Here is a 23,187-nt window from a genome sequence, read left to right on the forward strand (position 1 = left end):
AGAGGCACCTCCATTTCGTCGGTGCCCGGCCGGAGTCCAAATAGCTTTATTTTTATGATTTTATATATTTTTAGTACTTTATCTGCTGAGCGGGCAGCAGCAGACTGTCCACAGAACGTCTGTGCTGCCGCTCCATCACCCCTCCGGGAACCGCAACGCCAACTGCGGCTGGGGATTTCGGCGGACATCCTGGGGACCTTGCTGGCCGGCCCCGCGGACGGGCACAGACTGCATCCCGGACACAAGGGGACAGGTTAGACTGGACACCGCTCGCGGTGACCCGCAGATTGGCAGTCTTACCTCCGGTCTCGGGACAGACCGGAGGTGCTGAGAGTGAACACAGGCTTTGTCCACAGTGATCCACTAGACCCCCAGGGTACATATGGAGCGGGAATCCACGCCCCCTCATAGGTCTACGGTGGCCATTTTCTCCAGGTTCAGCCACAGCTCTCTCTGGGAAACGCAGGCTCCGGTCCGTCTACATACCTCACCCTGGAGTCAGGTTATGTAGCGCTATAGCCTACCAGATGATGTCTCTGACCACAGAATCTGTGTAGTTGATTGTAGTGCCATTCTGCAGTTATATTGTATTTCTGGATTTTATGTGACTTATGCTAGCGCTGCCTGTCTGTATATTTCTCTATACTGTCAACGTATATCTTTCCCTTTTTTTTCCTTACTTTGCCCTAACATACAGGTGTATTCAGGGTTTTCCTGTACCTCTCATCTCTTGTATTTGTGAGGGTTGTCACATACAGTTGGTAACGGCACTGTGCCATATTTGTGCTGTGCGCTCCTGCAGCCTGCCCAAGCATAAGACAGGATCAGTATATTGCATTCCTACTTGTACTCTACTTGTCTAGTGGTCGCATAATACACAGTGCCATATTGTGTGTTATACTACTCTGCGGCTATGTCTAGCAAGGGCAAGAGTAGCAAGCAAACATCTGCACCTATACTGCTATCTTGCAAATTATGTGCTGCAGGTTTAAGTGAGGAGGATTTGATACAAGATGGGTTATGTGCTCCTGCACAAGAGCCACCCTGGGCTTCCCTTTCTCAGGTGCTGGCTACTGTTGTGGACCGCCTAGCGGTCCCAGCTGTAATTTCTCCTCTGGGGTTGCCACAACTGGTTCAGGCTATACAGGTACCTCCTGTGCCCCCTCCATGGGTAGATGTACTCTCTCTAGCTCAGTACAGAGTCTGGTGGCTACCTCTACAGCCTTTCAAACTATGTTGCAAGGTGAGAAGCCCCTACCCAGTAAAACTTCTAAGCGTCCTGTGTTATCCTCACAGTCTACACAGCTCTCAGATCCTGAGGTTTCATCTGAGGAGGCAGAAGACTATAATCTCTGAGTCAGTCAAAAATTAATATTCTTGCCTTGGTGCGAGCTGTTAGATCCATCTTTCTAATAGAAAATGACGAACCAGCCCCTAAATCAAAGCACCCACTGTTTAAAGGACAGAAAGTGGCTTCAGCAGAATTCCCTCTTATCGGATCAACTAGCTGAACACATGGCAGCAGCCTGGCAGATGCCTGGTAAGAGGTTTCAGCCTCAAAAAGTCTGACCATTTTCTGTGGCTCATTGTTCAAAATGGGAGACTAGCCCTGCGGTGGATTCCCATGTTACGTGATTAATTAAGATCGCTACATTACCTATCCCTACAGTATCCTCTCTGAAGGACCCTACGGATAGAAAGCTTGAAACTTGCCTTAAATCAATGTACTCTCTTGCAGGAGCTGTTGCTTGTCCGACCATGGCTATTGCATGGGTGGCTAAAGCTATAGCGAGCTGGGCTGGCGCACTTGAAGACTCTTTTCCCTCAGATGCTTGTAGGGATCAGATGTCTTTCATAGCTCACATATGAGATGCAGCTTATAATATTGGAGAAGCAACAACCTCTAGAGTCTCAGCCACGGCGGTGTCTGCCCGCCATACCCTGTGGCTACGCTCACGTAAGGCTGATGCGGATCCTAAGAAGGGCTTAGAAGTATTACCCTACAACGGGGAGATCTTGTTTGGCCCAGACCTTGACAGTGGCGGCCCCAGAGTAGGAGGCCGACTTCTTCAGTTTGCCCAGTGCTGATGTCAAACCACCATGGACACTTGCATAAGAGAAGTGGTCTCTCACAGGTACAACCTCTCATTTGTAAGACTGCCACTCCGCCAATTTTTCTACACAAGCCCTCCTTCGGACCCAAACAAGGCCCTACAAATCCAGAAAGCCATACAATCCTTGCTGCAGGCAGGGGTAATTGTGCCAGTCCCACTATCTCAGCGAGGGGCCGGTTATTATTCTGCTTATTCTGGTTCAGAAGCCGAATGGGTCTCAGCGGCCTATCCTCAACCTCAAATCCCTGAACAAATTCCTCAGGGTACCCAGGTTCAGGATGGAAGCCCTACGCTCCTTCATCCTAGGTATGGAGCCTAGGGACTTTAAGGTATCTCTGGATATTCAGGACGCTTACCTACATGTACCTATAGCGCCCTCTCATCAGCGATATCTTCAGTTTTCTATACTACAGCAACACTTCCAATTTCAGGCTCTGCCCTTTGGACTATCCACAGCTCCACGGATATTTTCCAAAATTATGGCTATCATGGCGGCCCACCTACGTGGTCAGGGTGTCCAACTGCTACCATATCTGGATGACCTCCTGCTCTTAGCAGGAACCCCAGAGGTGCTTCAACACCATCTGCAGCTTACCATCACTTTTCTTCATAAGCACGGATGGTTAATCAACTGGAAAAAGTCCTCCCTGAATCCTTCACAAAGAATGATTCGTCCAGGAGCCGTGTTAGGTTCTCAGGATCAGAGAATCTTTCTGACATCAGACAAGATCTCCACACTTCAACTACGAGTGCGAAGATTCCTCAACAGTCGCCGAGTGCCAGTCCACTCAGCAATGCAGGTTCTGGGATCCATGGTATCTACCTTCGATATGGTGCAGTATGCTCAGTTCCACTCCACGCATTTGCAAAGGCTAATCCTCTCCAGGCGGAATGGGTTGCCCCATCAGAGCTCAGACAATGGTGCTTTCTCCAGAGGTTCGTCTGTCCCTATCTTGGTGGCTACAGACATCTCATCTAACCAAGGGTCGCCCCTTTTGGATCCCGGACTGGGTACTCCTAACAACGGACGCCAGTTATCGGGGCTGGGGCGCAGTGTGACCGGTCAACGCTACTTTCAGGGCCATTGGGCATCAGTCAAATCAACCCTGCCAATCAACATATTGGAACTTCCAGCTGACTACAGGGCCCTCATACTGGCCCATGACATACTTCAAGGAAAACCTGTACAGTCCGACAATGCTACAACAGTGGCTTACATCAACCATCAAGGAGGCACTCGAAGTCGGGCAGCAATGACCGAATTGTCAAACATTCTGACATGGGCCGAGGGTCACCTCCCGGCCATCTCTGCGGTGTTCATTCCGGGAGTTCTCAATTGGGAAGCAGACTTCCTCAGCCGTCACGACGTGCATACCAGGGAATGGTTTCTTCACCCAGAGGTTTGTCAACTCCTAGTGAACAGATGGGCCTACCAAAGGTGGACCTCATGGCCTTCCGACACAATAACCAACTGCCGGTTTACGGGTCCAGAACTTCATAGACGCATTGTCAGTGAAGTAGACCTTCCAGTTTGCAAACCTATTCCCTCCAGTCTCCCTTCTTCCTTGAGTTCTTTGGAAGTTGAAACAAGACAGAGGCACTGTCCTGCTGGTGGCTCCAGCTTGGCCCAGAAGTCATTGGTATGCAGATCTTCTGAGTCTCTCCATCGACACTCCATTCCTGCTGCCTCATTGTCCGCACCTGTTGTCTCAGGGTCATTGCCCTTACCCGGACCTGGGTCGTGTGTCTTTGACGGCGTGGCTCTTGAGACATCCCTCCTGAGGTCCAAAGGATTCTCTAGTTATGTGGTCCAGACTATGCTCAGAGCGCGTAAGAAAGCCTCTGCTCTGATCTACCACAGAGTGTGGCATACATATTTCCAATGGTGTTGTACCAGAAGCTACGACCCTCAATTGTTTAGGATTTCCACAGTCCTGGCCTTCCTTCAAGCTGGATTGGACCTTGGACTCCGCCTTGCCTCGCTGAAAGTCCATGTCTCTGCTCTATCCATTTGGTTCTGGACCAAAAGGTAAGACTTGCTCCACTACCGGATGTCCACACCTTCGTCTAGGGTGTCCTGCATATACAACCTCCCTTTGTCCCTCCAGTGGCTCCATGGGATTTGTCAGTAGTCCTCCGTTTTAACCCCTGGAATCTGTGGAACTCAAGTTGCTCACAGGGAAGACTTTCTTCTGGCATTGGCTTCCGCCAGAAGGGTGTCAGATTTTCGGGCGCTCTCCTGTCGCTCCCCATTTCTGATATTCCATCAGGACAAGGGTGTGCTTCGGACTCGCACTGGTTTTCCTTCCAAAAGTTGTTCCTCGTTTCCACATTAATGAGGAAATTGTAGTTCTGGCCTTTCAATCACCAGACCTATCAGTACGTGAGGCCTCCTTGGATGTGGTCGGTGCCCTCAGGATCTACGTGGACCGTACCAGTTCTCTTCGAAAATCGGACTCCATATATTGTGCTCTATGGATTTCACAAACAGGGATGGCCAGCTAACAAACAGACATTGCTAGATGGCTTTGCATGACTATCTCACAGGCTTACACGCAGGCAGAGCTTCCTGTAAGGGGGGCACGTGGTCCTCTGTTCATACCTTTCTGAGGTTCTATGCCTTCGTTACATTTGCCTCTCAGGATGCTTCATTTGGACGCCAGATTTGCCTCTCAGCGCAGGAGCATCCCCACTCTTGAATAACAGCTTTGAGACAACCCCAAGGTCTCACTGTGGAGCCCTATTGACCCTGAAGAAGAAAATAAGAGCTATGATAAAACTTACCTTTGTTAACTCTTTCTTCGAAGTCCATAGGGTCCACGGGGCACCTGGCTTCACATGGGCTATGTTTCTGGTCACCGGTTTCCCGTCTCCTTCTACAGGAGAGTGTGATTCTTGTGTGTACCAGTCTTCCTTTTCTCTTCTCCTCCTCTGATCTTTGGCTTGTCACAAACTGAGGTGCCTCTGACTCGGTGGCAGGGTATAGGGGAATGGACTGATGCATCCTGGGAGCTGAAAGCTTTAACTGCATGGTGCCCGGTCCTCAACCACCACCTACACCCCAAGGTTTCGCTGTGGACCCTATATTTTTCGAAGAAAGAGAGTTAACAAAGGTAAGTTTTACCATAACTCTCATTTTCTTAATGTGATGAATCACCTGGAATAAAAAAATTTGTGTTCCCAAACTCATGTAGGAAAAAAAAATGCTGTATATTTCATTAATGGGTATAAGATTATATATGCCATTTGGTCAAAACAAAAAATAGTTTTGCCAAGTGAATTTATTCATACCAGATTAGTTGTGGAACCATTAAAAAAACGAATATTTTTTGGCACATGGTGAGGAAGCGTTTATGTTAACGACTATTCATGGAGACTACTTTCCATGTCCTGTCTAACAATGTGTTTTGTACCTTTTGGTCCAGATCCAGGGTTCTGAGTGACTGCATAATCTCCATATTCTTTTTCCTCTAGAGGGCAGTGTTCCAAGGTCTATCTCAAGAAGCACTGTCAGCATGCATTCAATCCTTGTTAAATGCTTCAGATGCCATTTCAAAAAACAAGGTCAGATAAATTGCTATACGGTTTCCATTATTTTGTTTTGCTTAACATATAGCAGCCAGAACTTTATTTTCAGTACACCGATATGAAAGCACTTACAACAAATGAGACATACTTTTGGGTGCCCTTAATGTCCTTTGGTCTTGTAGTGTAATAGCTGTGTGTTTGCATTGACCAAACTGTTACATGTCACTTGAAAGATTAGAACTGCAGTTTGCTGAAAGCCAGACTTAGATTACAAATTCCCTATGCTAAACATTGCCATTTCTGTTGTACAGATGTAGGTCAGTGGCTTTGCAGACCTTTTTTTTCTTTTGATCGGCAATAAAAAAAAAGTTTATAAAGCTGGATACACATACGATATATCCGTACAGCTGATGAACCACATATTGCTAAGTGCATCTGCCCGTGTGTACAGACGTTAGGTCTGTGAACAGCGTCATTCACAGACCTATCAGGTCGGCCTTGCAGCACAGCCGATGCTGATATAGCTTGCCGATTTATTGGTAAATCTGCCTGTGTGTCATTACTCACATCACAACTAGCTGTGAAAATTTAAATGCTCGCCTAGTTGTGATGTCTGGCCAGACGTATCCAGCGGCCGATTGGTAAGTGTTTATAGGCCAATATGATTTATACACATGGAAAATGATGGCGTTTGGTGAGGCACTATAATATATCTTATGTATATTTTCATACAAAAGGCATTCTGTATAACATTGGTGAAGTTATGAATGTAGTGTCACAGAGTAATGAATCCGATGAGGAATGGTAAAGAGCATGGGGAAATACTCTTCCCTGGTCACACCTTCTTTTACTCTTCAGTGCCTTTTTTCTGTGTCTGTCACTTTCTCTTATATCTGCCCCAGTATGCGCTACATTCCTCCAACGTCTTCATGTGTTCATTACTTTGCCCTACATCCCTCATCCCATGTCTGCAATTGTTTTACTGTCATCTCATCCACTTTTCCCACGTAACCTCTTGCCTTGTGTCAGTTACTTTTCCCCCCGTAACCTCTTGCCTTGTGTCTGTCACTTTTCCCCCCGTAACCTCTTGCCTTGTGTCTGTCACTTTTCCCCCGTGACCTCTTGCCTTGTGTCTGTCACTTTTCCCCCGTGACCTCTTGCCTTGTGTCTGTCACTTTTCCCCCCGTAACCTCTTGCCTTGTGTCTGTCACTTTTCCCCCGTAACCTCTTGCCTTGTGTCTGTCACTTTTCCCCCGTAACCTCTTGCCTTGTGTCTGTCACTTTTCCCCCCGTAACCTCTTGCCTTGTGTCTGTCACTTTTCCCCCCGTAACCTCTTGCCTTGTGTCTGTCACTTTTCCCCCCGTGACCTCTTGCCTTGTGTCTGTCACTTTTCCCCCCGTGACCTCTTGCCTTGTGTCTGTCACTTTTCCCCCCGTGACCTCTTGCCTTGTGTCTGTCACTTTTCCCCCCGTGACCTCTTGCCTTGTGTCTGTCACTTTTCCCCCCGTGACCTCTTGCCTTGTGTCTGTCACTTTTCCCCCCTCTGACCTTTTTACTTGTGTCTGTCACTTTTTCCCTGTGAACCCTCTCCTTGTCTGTCACTTTTTCCTTTTGTGACCTTTCAACTTGTGTCTGTAACTTCCCCCTCATGACCGTTACCCATCCTGTGATGAAACCCACCCACTACCCACCCTATTCTGCCACATTTCTTTGTCTGTGCTCCCCATGCTCCTCTTTCTGCTCCTATTTTTGCCACTTTTTCATCCCACAACACCTTTTGTGTCTATAGTGTTTTGTTTCACCATCTGTCTGCTGCCACTTTTCTTAGCGTGGTACCTCTCCCTTGTCTGCCACATTTCCTTCTCACATCCACTTCTACGTGTATGCCACTTTTTCCTTCGGATCCAAAAATAACCTTTCAATTTCTAATATGTTTAGGAAATTATGTGTAGGTGTTCCCATGTGACTGTTTAAACTTTTAAAGCATTATGACTATAAAGTGTCAATGTATTGTTTCTGGCATACAATCTGGTTGTCTCAAGCACTTGGAGGGTGAAATAGTAGAATGAAATACCTGCTGCCCTCTCACGGCTTGTGCTAGATGAATAAACATGATCTCAGAATTTGTTCTGCCTGAGGAAGACGTCTGAATCTGTTAGCTGCAGATTGTCAGATACAAGGGATTTCTTCTGACTGTGAGGTCTCTGAGCTGTGAGACCAAGCTAAGTGCATCAATTTGAAGCCATGCTCCCTCGCACTCATCAAATGCAATTACTGCTCGGCCATTCATCATCCTACGCTCGCTTACCTGTCTTTCAAGCAGCGGCTACAAATTTTCTTATATTTCATAAACAATTACTTTTCATTTTCAGCTTTTCTGCGCACGTACATTCAGAGATCTTACTTTATAAAATTCAGTTTGATTTTCAATATTTATGAAACTGTACAAAAATCACTGCTGCCAACTTTGGGAGTTTAATAATGAGTGGAGCTGCCAACAGCTTTTCAAATAGTATTTAATACCATCCTGATGCAGAGATGAACACAAGACGGCTGTGACTGTTCCCACATTGCATGCACAGAACTAAAAGCCTGTATGCTCAGCCAAACACTTCTGTGACCAACCGCTCCTATCCATGTGCTTAGTTTCACAGCCGTTATCATTAAATGAGGTCAATTACATCAGCCCTATCCCTGGTGCAAAATATACGTCTGAAATTAAGTATTTACACTACTGCACAACTCTCAACCTGCAATGCCTGTGAAACTCTGCTTACAGGAGACCGCCCCTTCAGCAGCAAGTGGAGGTTTTATTGAAACGCGTAGAGTTCAGCATTGCACGTAGCTGCGTAAGCATGGTTCCAGAGCATGCGCAGTGCAGAAGCGTGCAAGATGCGCTCTGCAAATAGGCTTGTGTTCAACTCCACCTCAGCCCATAGTCTTCAATACATTAGTGATCTTTTAGAGCCAAAATTACTATAAACGTGGCATAGTTATTTGTCTTAAGCAGTGAGTTTAGTTTATTTTGGCTTCTTTTAGATATGTATTTTGAAGAATTTGTGTGCCCGTGTAATGTTCAAATATAGTCTTAAAATATTTACATACTATTTACGCCTGTTATTGTAACTCTTATTACTTCACTAAGGTCATACTCTTCTATTATTTTTAAGTGCGTATCACCCTTTTTGTGTGTATATATATATATATATATATATATATATATATATATATATTATTATTTTTTTATCTATTGCATTCTTCTAGTGAATAACCTAACTAGATTAACTGAATTTATTGAATTTATCTGTGTAGCCCACATATCCACTGTAGCTTTAGTGTTTTTAGAGCTAGTAAAACCACATGACAAACTTGAATGCATTTGTTACTAGCTATGATGATCTCACAGTTAGGCTTCTCTAATACAGGTTGAGTCTCCCATATACAAAATGCTTGGGACCAGGGGTATTTTGGATATCGGAATATTCCGTATGTTGGAATATTTGCATAAAATAATGAAATATTTTTGGAATGGGACCCAAATCTAAACACAGGATGCATTTATGTTTTATATACACCTTATACACATAGCCTGAAGGTAATATTATACTATATTTTTAATAATTTTGTGCATCAAACAAAGTTTGTGTACATACATGAAATTCATTTGTTTCATATACACCTTATACACACAGCCTGAAGGTTATTTTATACTATATTTTTAATAATTTGTGCTTTAAACAAAGTTTGTGTGCATTGAACCATCAGAAAGCAAAGGTTTCATTATCTCAGTCATGCTAAAAATATTCCGTATTTCGGAATATTTGGATATGGGAGACTTAACCTGTATGTCTAATCACAATAAATACAAAAAAATAGAACACTATTCTACCACAATACAACAGATGTGTCCTCATACATTTAGCCTTGATACGCCATGCGGAGCAAGATGTCTGGTGCGAGTGAGCTGTAAGGTCCCATGCGACTCTAAGCGACAGTTTATTGAGTTTCTAACTAGTTTATTGAGTATGCAACACGTGTATATCTGTGTGCGGCTGAGTCTGTATATGAAGCACAACGGAATTCAGCGTGGTAAAAAGGCTCGGCCACTGCATCGCAGCACTTCGTATATAGATTCAGAGACTCACTCACACACACACATATACAAGTGTCTCATATCAAATTAATCAGCACTGTCTCCTGGTGCGTTCTAGTCGCATCACATTATTTGCAAAAAGGATGCCTGGCGCTAGCAGAGTAGCATGGAACCTGGCACGCCGAGAGGGGCGGTTTTGCACGACTGCAGCAATGATGTATGAGGACACATCTGTAGTTAGAGTAGTAGCGGTTGCCTATGGTTACACTATAAACAAAAAAAAATGTTTTTTTTTTTTTTTCAAATGCTAGGAAACCGAGTATAACGCCATGTGTAATGCGCCTTTAGTCCTGTTGCCTGTGACCATTAATTATTAGATTGATCATTACTTATTAGATCATGCAAAAGAAGTTTTTCAAGGAGACTTTAAGCCACAAAATATTCTCATCAGTTGACTTGTATTATCACTATATCTTCCTTTACCATGGTAGCATATGTTTTGTTCTTGTAAAAGCTAATGTTATATGTGGCACATCATTCACAATTAGTGCTTGGAGGATTACCACGTTCTAAATTACAATGTGGTGTGTATGTTTTTGTTGTCATATTTTTTACACTGTGTTGAACAATGTGTTGTTCAATTTATTTTTATTTATTAAAATTTCATTTAAATCTTGCATGTAACGCGAGTCTTGTAATGTCTCATTTTAACAGATGAATGGCAGGAGCAAAACGGTTTAGCATTTTCTAAATTAATACATCTTTATTTTCACACTGCATAAATCTAGTAAATTTCCCCATGGAATACTGTCAGTTTAGACACTGTAACATTGTGTGCATTGCTGCCCTAGGGACGTTTCAGCGTCCTTAGTGTTCCAGCCAGTCGAGTCATATTATATATGACTGGGCCATTATACGATTTCACCTTCTCCTTTTCCGTCCCGAATGTCACACAATATCCATATCATTCTCTGACAGATCAGTGGGTCAAAGTACATGGTCAAAACAACCCTTCAGATGTGCCATAAACATGGTGTATAATTTAGGTTTTAAATTGATTTAAACAGTATAGTTAAGTTTTATGTTGATCTTTTAGGTATTGCTAAAAACTGTCCATTTAAGGAAAAAAAAAAAAAAAAAAAGATTGCTCCAGTTTAGCTAAAGTCTGTTGGGAGCATACACCTATAACCACTTACCTGATACAAATGCGTGGGGGTATATGTAATAGGCTGCCGACTGCAGGCATCGGCGAGTCCTGTCCAATGTTTTAAAGTAGCAGTCATTTTAAAGGCAAAACCAGGTTGATTTTGTCTGTTAAATGACTGCTACACATCGCGTAGTCTCGCATGAGACTCACCGAAGCCTGCAGTGAACAGCCTATTACATATACCCCATGGGATGCGACCGCAGCCAGCGGGGCTTCAGCTGGCTTGGAATCATCCGGTCCCGCTGTGTCCCTCTGTTATGAGTGTGTAGAAGGGAACTCATGCTCTGGATCCCTGACAGTGATGTCACGGTGTGTGACCACAGATATCACTCCAAAAATCACTCCCCAGAATGCTGTGCAAATAGGACTCTGGGGCAGATGCTCCTAAACCAATAGTGCAAGGAGCATAAATATGCTGATCTCCGTGTGTGCAGAGATCAGCTGCAGCAGGATGGACTGGTGATCAGTCCTCCCTGCTCCACGCTCTGCAATAACGTAGGGTCATGCCACAGTGGGGTAGTTGGGGGAAGGGGGGATGTCATCTTTTGGCCCTGGGGGATGGGTAGTGGTGGGTTATGCCCCCACAAAAAGGTTTTTTTATTGCCTTGGGGGGGGGGGGGGGGGGATATTAAAAAATATACAGTTGCATATAGAGTGTCTCATGAAGAAGGGGTCATTAATACAGTGGAGGCTCATGGTGGTCAGGGCGTGGGATCTGCCACTGGGATCTATTACCAGTAGGGGGGTGATAATGCTGTGGATCTTTTGATTTTGCCTCTGGGGGAGTTGGGCTATTTGTACAATGGAGACCTATGGACATGGAGGGGGGTTGCAAAACACCCCCTATGTATATATTTTTTAAATACAATTTTTAAATATAATTTTAAAAATACATTTGAAACTTTATTAAATTAAAGAAAATCAATGTATTTTGGGGGAAAAAATTGTCAGTTAAGTGGTTAAACAGTTCCATTCGTTGATAATGTAACATTCCTATGTTTTCAAATCCCAAAGGGAACACCTGGGGGAGTATCTGCATTACTAGACTAAATATTTAAGGCAGTACTAAATGATCAATGCTAAAATGGATCTACTCTTAGCTGCTACATTAGTTGCTTTTACTATCTTTAGATCTCGTTTACATTGTATCTATCAATGCTGAGGCAGAGAATTATTGTCGTCTTTTGGTTATCTCTAAAGGTCTCCCCAGGTTTTTTCTTCTTTATCTGTTCCTTCCCTTCTGGTCATATCATTTTATTAGATCTTCAGTAAAATGCACTCTGCTCTCCTATTCTCTAGAGAACAAAAAGATTATTTAGGTTGTCCTAAGTGTTTAAATGGAACTATGATGGAATTAATTCATTTTTATTTTATTCCAATTATTATAAAATATATTTATTCAATTAAGAGATAAGGGAATTGAAAGACCAATGTACAGATGTGTCCTTGCACATGTTTGCTGCAGTCGTGTTAAAAAGCCCCTCTCGTTGTGTCATGTCCTGTCAGACTGCTAGCACTGGGCGTCTTTTTATTTACCAAATATGTCTAAGTCGCGATGCGGCTAAGACGCACTAGCAGATAGTGCTGATTAATTTGATATGCAACACTTGTATATCTGTACGTGACTGAGTCCCAGTATCTGTATACAAAGTGCTACAATGTAGTGACCGCAGCTCTTCATACTCTAATGGTGCATACACACGGTCAGATTTTTCCTTCAGATCTGAACGATAACGATTTAAAAATCCTTCAGTCGTTCATATCTGAAGGAAAATCTGACATATCTGACATACCTGGACGATGAACGATGCGCGTTCCCGTTTGTCAGATAACGATATCTGATATCTGATGTGTTTGCAGTCAGACTTGGACGATTCCATTCATTTTAATGCAGTCAAAAATCGTTCAAATCGTTCAAAACTTTGGTCAAATCGTTCAAAACTTTGGTAAAATCGTTCAATCATTCATCTGACAAATCTGACCGTGTGTATGCTCCATAAGTTCCGTTGTGGTTCATATACAAGACTCAGGTGCACACAGATATACAGGTGTCACAAATCAAAAGAATCTGCACAGTCTGTTAGTGCATCCTAGGCACATTGTATTGTGACAGACACATTTTCTGCCAAAAACGACCCCCCGAAGCTAGCAAAGTAGCCTGGGACCTGATGGCTCCCTCACGACAGGCAAGTCGTGCTGCATGGTGTACTGAGGTTAGATGTATGAGGACACATCTGTAAGATTTACTTGGATGCTTAATTAGACCGATTGCCAATTCCCCAAAAATAACTCTTTTGAGCAAATTACTTTGTTTGTTATGGTCCGCATAAGGGCCATTGTCCACTGGTGCATGTGAACACAAACCTGGAAATGCTCTGTGTTTGACATGCACTGTTGCTACAAATGCGTCCAAACCACAAGTCAGGTTGCCTGGGGCTTCTGTTATTCATTTAACTGGGGTTCCAGGGATTGCACTATATGTAGATACCCCATTGAAATTAACCTAGTAGTATCTTCCTGCATTAGAAAGGAAATCTTCTTTTAATCCACCGGAAATGTCGGATGGCTTGAACTACTTCCCTTGCAGCCCTGCTGCACAATGACAGTCATCTGATTAGCGGAGCATCTCTGGCTGGCTGGGTTATTACATGGTTGAGCTGATGTGATTGGCTTGCAGTAAGAAGAGTCTCTGGGACTCCCTACATGACCCCTACTTGTTGTATACCCAAGGATAGACTTTTCCAGTTAGGATGAAGTTCATACTTATGCACATTAGGGGCAGTGTTTAGACACTGCTTGGTAATGACTATGAGGCTATCTAAGCAAATCATTTATATTGTACCCTACCCACCTTTATTAACATTGTTTGCTATTCCATTACCTGGATTAATATACTTGTTTAACTAAATATTTGAAGCTATTATGTATAGTATATGTTTTATAATTGCTTACGTATGTACATTTGTGATTTAGACGCCAGTGGATGGACAGCTCTTCCTGATCAAACATCTTCTAATCCTGCGCGAGCAGATTGCTCCTTTTCATACTGAATTCACCATAAAGGAAATTTCCCTGGACCTCAAGAAAACGAGAGGTATTTTTACTGTGGTTTGGCCAAAGCCGGACAGGATGTGGACCTGTTCTGCTCTGATCACCTACTACATGTTCAGATCGGTTTATTTATGTTCACCTGCAATATTTTGCATGAAGCTTGAGTGATTGCATACTTGTTGTTGTTTGTTTACTAGGGAATTGTTCTAATATGCTTCTGCTTAACCAAGGAAGAACCTCATCTTTCTAATGCTGCATACACACGGTCAGATTTTGTTTCAGATATTGACGATAACGATTGTAAAAATCGTTCATATCTTTGACTTGTAGGGTATGCATCGACGAACGATGCACGTTCCCGCATGTCGCATAACGATCTGACATCTGTGTTTGCAGTCAGATTAACTATTTCATTCATTTTAATACTGTCAGAAATCGTTCAATTGTTGATGAAATCCTTCAAATTATTGTAAAAATCGTTCATCTGACAAATCTGACCGTGTGTATGCACCATTACATTTTTGCATGTTACATCAGGTTTGTAAAGCCACATGGCTTAGAAAAGTTTAAACATTGTTGTCAGTTCTACAGCTTTTGTTGACGTGCAACTGCCAACATTACAATGCCAGCACAATTGTCATTTATCAGCATCTGAGGCACCACTCTTCCCTATACAGTACCTGTGGTAGAAATCCAACACAAACTGTAAAATGATTTGCGGATTGTAAATTAAGTCCATATTGCCCAGCTACCGCTAGGCGAACACTGTAGTAAAAATCAAGATAAGAAGAAGAGAGCTTTAATTACAACAATGTGCATGATAACGTTTAGGCATCATGCTACTAAAATAACATGTGTAACCAGGATTAATGGTGTCTCCCACTTTTAATCTTTGAATTGGAACCTCAACTATTAGTTTTACTTAGAAAGGAAGGTGGTCGATGGTCCTTACCGCCAATGGGGCCTCTTCGAAGACCTGAGTTTTGGGACCACCACCAAAATGCTGTTTTGGAAAGGGAGAGAGTTTGCTTACATTCAAATATAAATGGCTACTTTTTGTAAATAATCTAAAGTGAGAAATCAATGTCAGTAACAGCATGTTCCGTATTGTATCCTAAAAATGCACTATTATGTTGTGATATACATTCAGTTTCATGTTTGCTGTACTTACATGAGAGTTCTCATGCATGCCATTAACCATAGCAAAATGTTGGACACCTAAGATATAGTGGCTGATCTGGGATACTTCATTGCATATCCAGCAATATGTAATCATTTTAATACATTAGTAGTCACATCTTTGTAAAGCTGCTTGTCAGAATTGAAAGGTATATATTCTTAATTATTTATTTTTTCTTTTTTAAACAATATAATATGCTTAGGGACTAACGGAAGTACACTGAGTTTTTAAATCATTTTTTTTTTTTTTTTTAAGAATCAAAACACAATTGTAGGTTATGGTTTGTTCAAAATACATTTCTGCTTCCTGTGCATATAGACTTTTATCTAGTGTACACCTTTGTTTAGAGGACTGTGTACAGACCACTACTATAATTAGTTACAGGGTTGGGAGTTCTTTTTATACAGAGGATTAACCGCTTGCTGCATGTTCCTGTTGAGCTTCCCTCCTTTACAGCTGACAGTATATTAATCCTCTCATATCACTCAATTAACCAGAACTATACCTTTTATTGCACTTGAACATCACTGAAACCCTTACTATAGTTCTTTTGCTGGGGTCATGAGGTAAATATGTCCTTTTTGGTGTTTTTACTTGGTTGACAGAAGAAGTGGCTCAAATCTTTCCCAAATGGGCACATTTCTGTGTCAACCAATATGTAATTGAAAAGCGGATATAAAAGGGTGAGTAACACTGTGGCTTTTGGAGTTCAATAACTCTTCGCAAGACAAAAATGAAAACTCTGATATTTGTTCTTTATTTTATATGCAGGAGATCATATGTTCTAGGGGTTCTTACTTATGCAGTTCAGTACACCAGCATAGCAGGACATGAAGGAACTATTGTTAGTAGCACAATATAAGACTTGTAGCTTCCACTGATCTTAAGATCTGGGCTATGAAATGCATGGGCTGGGTAAATTGTGCATGGGCTGCTGGGTAAATTGTTGCATGGGCTGGGTCAGATGTGAATTGGGAATCTATTGGAAAGGCGATGTAGGTGATATTTCTCCTGTCTAATGCAGCCACATGTAGAAGGACCCATCAAGAAGATTGAACAAAAAGTCACAAGATCACATTGACCATTTTTAGCTTTACCAATATACTGGGAAGGGGAGGAGACAATAAACAAGAATTTTGTTTTTAAATTCTTTTCCCAGAAGCTTGGGCTTGGCTACAGAGCTATGAGGATTTTTGCATAGTAAGACTGTTTTGTAATTTAGGCCACAGGTTCTCAAACTCTGTCCTCAGGACCCCAAACAGTGCATGTTTTCCAGGTCTCCTCACAGAATCACAAGTGAAATAATTAGCTCCACCTGTGGATCTTTTAAAATGTGTCAGTGAGTAATGAGTACACCGGTGCACCTGCTGGGTGACCTGGATAAAGTGACCTCTGTGAGGTCCTGAGGACCGAGTTTGAGAACCTGTGATTTAGGCTATTGCTTTTTAAAGTGTTGTTTGAATGGCATTTGAAAGTGTAAAAGTGTAAAGTAGATGAGACATTTAGTGTACACACAGCGGAGCATGCCATTTGTGGGCTGAGCCAATATTAAAATATAGCCATGCTGACAAGGTTTGTACTTCAGTGATGTGCCCATTTCCTAGTGAATTAATTGGCTGCATGCTCATGGCTATTGTCTCAGCTCAAATAATGGTGCTCTCCATTGTCCTATACCAGTGGTTCCCAAACTGTTCGCCGCGGCACCCTGGGATGCCTCGGGACACTTGCAGGAGGTGCCTCAGGTTGGTGGTCCAGCACAAAATCAAATTCTTTATGGTCAATGTAAGGTGGACAAACAGAAGTGCAAACCTGTCCACCACCACATAATTGACCCTAAGGATGACAGGAGCACAATCTACTTCACTATTTTTTTTTCTGAATTTCTCAATAACAAACTTTTGGCTTAGGGGGTGCCGTAAAAACACTGCTGATACTCTAGGGCGCCGTGATACAAAAAAGTTTGGGAACCACTGTCCTTTACATATTATTGTGGAAAGCATGTTGGTCATGGCACTGTACTCATTCTGTGATTTCTAGATGCTGCATTTAAAATTCTCCACCCAAAGACCGTGCCGCGATTTTTCAGACTAAACAGCAACAATGCAATTCTCGAGTTCCTTCTCCAGGTAACTTGTAGCAACTCACTTCAATTGTACAGTGCAATATATCACTGTTCTTTCCTGGGCATGTGGCTAGAACTGTAGAGCGTTTGTGATTTTTCTCTTCAGGGAACACCTGAAATAAAAGAACATTACCTTGACTCTAAAAAAGATGTTGATCGTCACCTCAAGACCTCTTGTGAGCAGTTCATTCAGCAGCAAAGCAAGATTTTTGTTGACCCGTTAGAGGATTTCATGACAAAGGTAAATTTACGCTTGGCTCCAGGTCAGGATTAAGGACCACATGGGTCTGCAGCTGAAAATGATCAAGGGCCTATTGTGAGCAGCGGGGCTAGTGTTGTGTGGGTGTGGCTAGTGCCTAATGAATGTGAAAACTCACTACAGCCCCAATGTCTCCCTAAGTGTGTAAAAGTAAAAAAATTTGCATCATTTTGGGATGAAAGTAGAAATACAGTTTTAATACTTATGATTTACGGCTGACCATGTGGCTACCGGGGCGGCTGGTCATCCTCGTGCTATCTTAATGATAGGCCTAATTTTATGTGGAGGCCTGGAGCTGTGGTCCCATCCGTCCAATTGTTTTTTTTTTTCTCTTTATATTCAATGGTTTTTTTTTTTTTTTTTTCAAACTTTCAGAGCATAGAAAAACATCACAATTTAAACTGATATTACATATAATATATTTCAATCATACAATAACACAATTTATAATATTTTTATTGAGACAAAGATTCTGATATAAACATACAATCAAAGTGCATACAGAAACACACTGAGCATAGAATTGAAGTTAATAACAATGTTGGTATAACATCAAACAACTACACATATCACAGTTTGTGAATTATAAGCGAGCAATCATTTAGTAGTTGAATCATAGTATAATAGAATGTACAAAAGAAACGATCAATTTTGAATCAGAATTGCCAAATAGCATAAGGTAGTATAATATAACAGATATGAATGCCATAGTGTTCCCGGAGATATGCCCTACAAAAATAGACAAGTCTCGTATTTTATTTTTATTGAAAACAAAAATTGAAGAGATTAAAGTAAATCAATCTTTAAAGTATGAGGGACGAGTGTAAAGAGGAAAAAGAATTGAAACAGAGAAATAAGGAGAAGGATGGGGGGGGGAGCGAAAGGGGAAGCAGCAGAACCAGAGCACGGGGGGCACCCAACCCCCAACAACCAATCACACAACACAAAAAAAATAAATAAAGGAAAAGTATGTATCTGGACTAGTGCAGGGCGTCGGTGAAGGCCTGCATGTGACTGCATCCATTGTGTTGTATCAAAGCATCTAGATACCATGTCTCTAATGTCTCCAGAGTTAAAAAATGTTTAACTCGAATTTCCTTCCGAAGAGAAGCCTCTGTCCAGTCCATTTTAAAAATAAAGAACAGCTTTTCCTCAAATAATTTAAAGGAAGGGGGTTATGTGGATATCCATTGCTGCAGAATACCCTTACGGGCCACATTGGAAATTATGGTGAGGATTTTCCTGTTATCTAGAGGTGGGTGGTGATCTGAAGTTAAAAAGCCCAGAACTGCCCATTCAGGAGTTAATCTAAACAATTGGGTAAAATGGTGATTTATATAGTTGGTAATTTGAGACCAAAATAACTGGATTGGGGAACAATTCCAGAGACCGTGAAGAAGTGTAGCGGGGGATTGGCCACATTTGGGGCAGGAGGCTGAATCCAACAAACCAACCACATTCGCTCGAGATGAGGAGAGGTAGCCCCTATAAAATATTTTGTATATCATTTCCCTATATTTGGTTGCCGGTAAAATATTAAAAGAATAGGAGAGAGTGGCTATAATGCACTTTACTTGAAGGTGTGGAAACGTTTCCTGCCATGTCGATATGCCCGTGCGATGTGGTTTAGAGAAGCAAGGCGACCTTTCCAATGAGTAGAAATGGGATATTATTTTGTCTGCTTGGTCTGGTTTAAGAAATGATGGGTCCAAATTGTTAGTCCAGTCATCACTCGATAGATTGTGTAAAGTCGTAATTGCATAATAGTGCTGTAATTGAAAATAGGCAAAAGTGTAATTGTTGAGGAAACCAAATTTTTCTATCGTATTTTGGAAAGGTAATGGTTTTCGACATGAGATATCCATAATGCATCTAAGAGAAGAAAGCCCTGATCTAGACCAGGAGCAGAAGGGATAATTAGAACTGCCATTTGAAAAGCTGGGTTCCCACACAGCGGCAAAAACAGGGAGTGGGATGGATTTAAATTCCAAGATTTCCTCAATTTAAACCACACTATTCTAGTAGACATTAGCAGTGGCTTTTCTGTCACTATAAGTGGGATGTCTTTTTTTCGCCATATGGAGGAAGGCTACCAGGTTGATGTCAGGTATGAACTGTTGTTCCAATTCAGAATTGGCGTAATGATTTTTGGAATGTATCAAATCTCTAATGTATCGGCAAATGGCCGCCTGGTTGTAGAAACCTATGTGGGGGAAGTTTATACCTCCTTCTTTTTTGTTTTTTTGAAGAATTTTTAGGCTGATTCTGGGTTTATTGTTGTTCCATATAAAGCGGCGGAAAATGGCATTCAAATTTGTTTCATCTTTATTGGTTATGACTATAGGTAGAACTTGTATAAAGTATAATAACTTCGGAAAGGATATCATTTTAATAAGTTGTGCACGACCTAAAAAAGATAACTGTAGATTTTACCATTTATTCAATTCCTCAGTGATCTTTGAGATTACTTTGGTAATGTTAAGTGGGTATAATAATGAAATGTTTTTTGGCAAATGGATACCTAAGTAAGGGATGGAAGAATATGCCCATTGGAGATTGACTAGCCGCCCACCGGGGACAATGGACTGGGGATAGAGCCATGGCTATCGACTTTTGGATGTTAATAGAGAAACCTGAAATTAGATACGACTTCCCTCATACTATCTTCAGGGTTAGAGAAAAAAAGGAATAAATCGTCTGCAAATGCCAAAATCTTCAGAGATTTAGTACCCATGGGAATGCCTTTAAAATTTTCTAGGTTTTGCAGAATACGGAGCAAGGGGTCCAGGGCTAAATTGAAAAGAAGGAGGGGGGATAAAGGACACCCCTGTCTTGTTCCCCTAGCAAGATGGACTGGGAACACCTATTAGATTATTAACGATTAGTTTGGTTGTGGGATTGGAGTAGAAGGAGCCGATCAAACCGGCAAATTTAGGGCCAAAAGCTCTCTCTTCTAACACCCTGTAGAGGTGTGGCCAGGCTATCTTGCCGAAGGCCTTTTCAGCGTCATGGCTTAGCAAGACATTTTTAGAGTTTTTACTGTTCTTAGATGCAGTAATGGCAGAGATGGCAGATCTAATACCCAGGACCGAGTGTCTCGAGTTCGTAAAGCCTAATTGGTGATGGGTTAAAAGAGAGGGCATCAATGTTTGTAGACGAGTGGCAGTTATTTTTGGCAACAATTTAAAGTCCTGATTTAATAGTGTGATGGGATGGTAGGAGCCCATCAGTTCCTCTTCTTCTTAATTAGGTTTTGGAAGCAATATAGTATGGGCTTCAGAAAGTCTGGGTAATTTGCCCTTTCTTTAATGATGTACTGGAATAGAGAAGTAAGAGTAGGCGTCAATTCTTTGCATAAGAGCTTATAGTATTCGCCACTAAAGCCATCTGGCCTTGGAGCTTTATTGAGTTTGAGTGAGTGGATGGTGCTCCGGACCCCTTCAGCCGTCACATCCGATTCCAAAAGCTCCCATGGTAATCCTGTCAGTTTAGGTAATTGTGCTTCCGCTAACAACGATGAAGCTAATTGGGGAGAGTCAAGATTGGCTAGATATAATTCTGAAAAGAAGGAATGGAAGCTATTTGCCATGTCTGATTGCGATGTGATAACACCACTAGTGGTTTTCAATTTGGAGATAAATTTCCTTTTAGATTGTTGGCAAACCATATACCATAATAGTTTACCCGCCTTCTCACCCCATCTAAAGTATTTATTTTTAGTGTAAGATACTTTCAGCTGAGCTTCGTTGGAGAGGAACGTATCCATGAGCGTTTTGTGTTGTGTGCAAGAGTCCTTATGTGTGTCTGACGGATCATTCAAGTATTTGATATGCTTCGCTGAGATTATGATTAAGTTTTTGAATGTTCTCTATTCGTTCTTTATTTCTATGTGACATATAGGTGATTATGTGGCCTCGCATAACGGCTTTAGCCGCAGACCAAAACAAAACTGGATCATTTTGGTGTATGTCGTTAGTGGTGTTATAGCAGTCCCATTTATTTTTTAGATATTTTTTTAAATTTTCTTTTGTGTAGAAGTAAGATGGGAAGCGCCAGTTTTTATTACTGTTGTGTGGGAGTCTCAGAGAAATGTCTTAATATATGGGTGCGTGGTCAGATACAAGGATATTACCAATATATGCGTTTTGTAGTCTCGGAAGAAGTGTGTCTGCAGCAAGAATATGATCTATCCTAGTGAAGACATTATGTACATGTGAAAAGAATGTTAATTCTCTACTATTGTAATTTAGTACTCTCCATGGATCCACCAAGTTGTGATGTGAGGTGAGTAGTTGTATTCCATCCCTCCGCCCAGTAGGTCGTGTCAAGAGAGCCGGTGATCTGTCTATGGATGGGTCAATTATGAGATTTAAAGTCGCCACCAACTATTAAGTTGGGAGTGTCCATTTTCATTAATAGAATGGAAATTTTGAAAAAGAAATCGAAATTAGGCGTATTAGGGGCATAATAGATGAGTATGGTGAACATTTTGCCAAAAATATTTATATTAAGTATGATAAAGCGCCCTTCAGGGTCAATAATTTAACAACATTGTACTCCAATCGTCTATTAAGCAAGATTGCCACACCCCTCTGTTTTCGAGTGTAAGGAGCTGCTATACACTCACCAATCCCTATGGCGTAGGGTCCATCAACCCAATGTGTCTCCTGCAGCAATACAACATCTGGATTAAAGGATTTGATATGAGTCACCACTTTTTTCCGTTTTATGGCTGAGTTTACACCTGCAACGTTCCAGGATAGAAATCTTAATTTCGAAACCGTATTAGTTATGATGTAAACAAATAATGATGGAGAATTGGTTATCAACCAATCCCTCTCCTTGTGTGACCTGCAATATGTAATGGGTTAAATATTAAAGCCATCGTCCTGTCCCAGTATGCTGGACGAATTGGCTTCCAAATGTTTGGGTCATATTGAAAAGTAACCGGTTGCATCTGGAGGTATGGGCCGCCCCCGGCTCCACTGTTCAGGAAAGAAAGATGGAAAGAGAGGAAAGGATGGAGGGAAGGGGACACATAAAGTATAAACATATGCACAAAGTGTACAGCAAACTGTGCGGTACGGAACAAACATTTCGCTCAGATTATTCAGTGTGTATCAATTCGTAAACCTGTGAGTATTAGACCCAATGCAACATATAAAAAATATGAAATACCACCTCTAGGATGGATATCTTAGTTCAGCCGTTAGGAGAACGGTTTTGCCCATCAGTTGGCAAATTGAAGTGAGATCTTGCCGCCTGAGGAGTGTCAAAGGTGAATGGTTTGCCATCCAACGTAACTCTCAATTTTGCTGGGTATTGCAGAACAAATTTGACTTCTCAAAGAGGAATTTGCAGATCGGACTAAATTCTCTTCTTTTAAGAGAAACAGCGGCTGAGAAGTCCTGGAAATTAAGTAATGTGAAATCACGGATTTTCAGGGGGGAGACCTTACGGTAAACACGTATAATCTTTTTTCTTGATCATGAAAATCTAAAAATCTGGCTATCAGCTGTCTGGGATTATTTTTAGACTGACGTTCAGGGCCAATACGGTGACAACGTTCAATAGCAATCATGCCATTAGTAGTGGGGACCTGTATTACACTCACCAGATCTACACTAAGTAA

General features: G+C 41.9%; 1 protein-coding gene across 2 annotated transcripts in view; it reads left to right on the top strand.

The window, feature by feature from the left end:
• The window catches only part of COG3 (component of oligomeric golgi complex 3), an 83,909-nt gene that overhangs the window by 48,730 nt on the left and 11,992 nt on the right, over positions 1-23,187 (top strand). For both annotated transcript variants that reach the window (XM_088442827.1, XM_088442837.1), the window contains exons 16-19: positions 5,589-5,678; positions 13,917-14,037; positions 17,212-17,300; positions 17,403-17,537. In XM_088442827.1, the coding sequence (XP_088298953.1) occupies positions 5,589-5,678; positions 13,917-14,037; positions 17,212-17,300; positions 17,403-17,537 (435 nt within the window). The remainder of the gene's footprint in view (positions 1-5,588; positions 5,679-13,916; positions 14,038-17,211; positions 17,301-17,402; positions 17,538-23,187) is intronic.

This window comes from Taudactylus pleione, unplaced genomic scaffold (genome assembly GCF_031769625.1).
Source record: "Taudactylus pleione unplaced genomic scaffold, aTauple2 ptg000005l, whole genome shotgun sequence".
Lineage (NCBI taxonomy): Eukaryota > Metazoa > Chordata > Amphibia > Anura > Myobatrachidae > Taudactylus > Taudactylus pleione.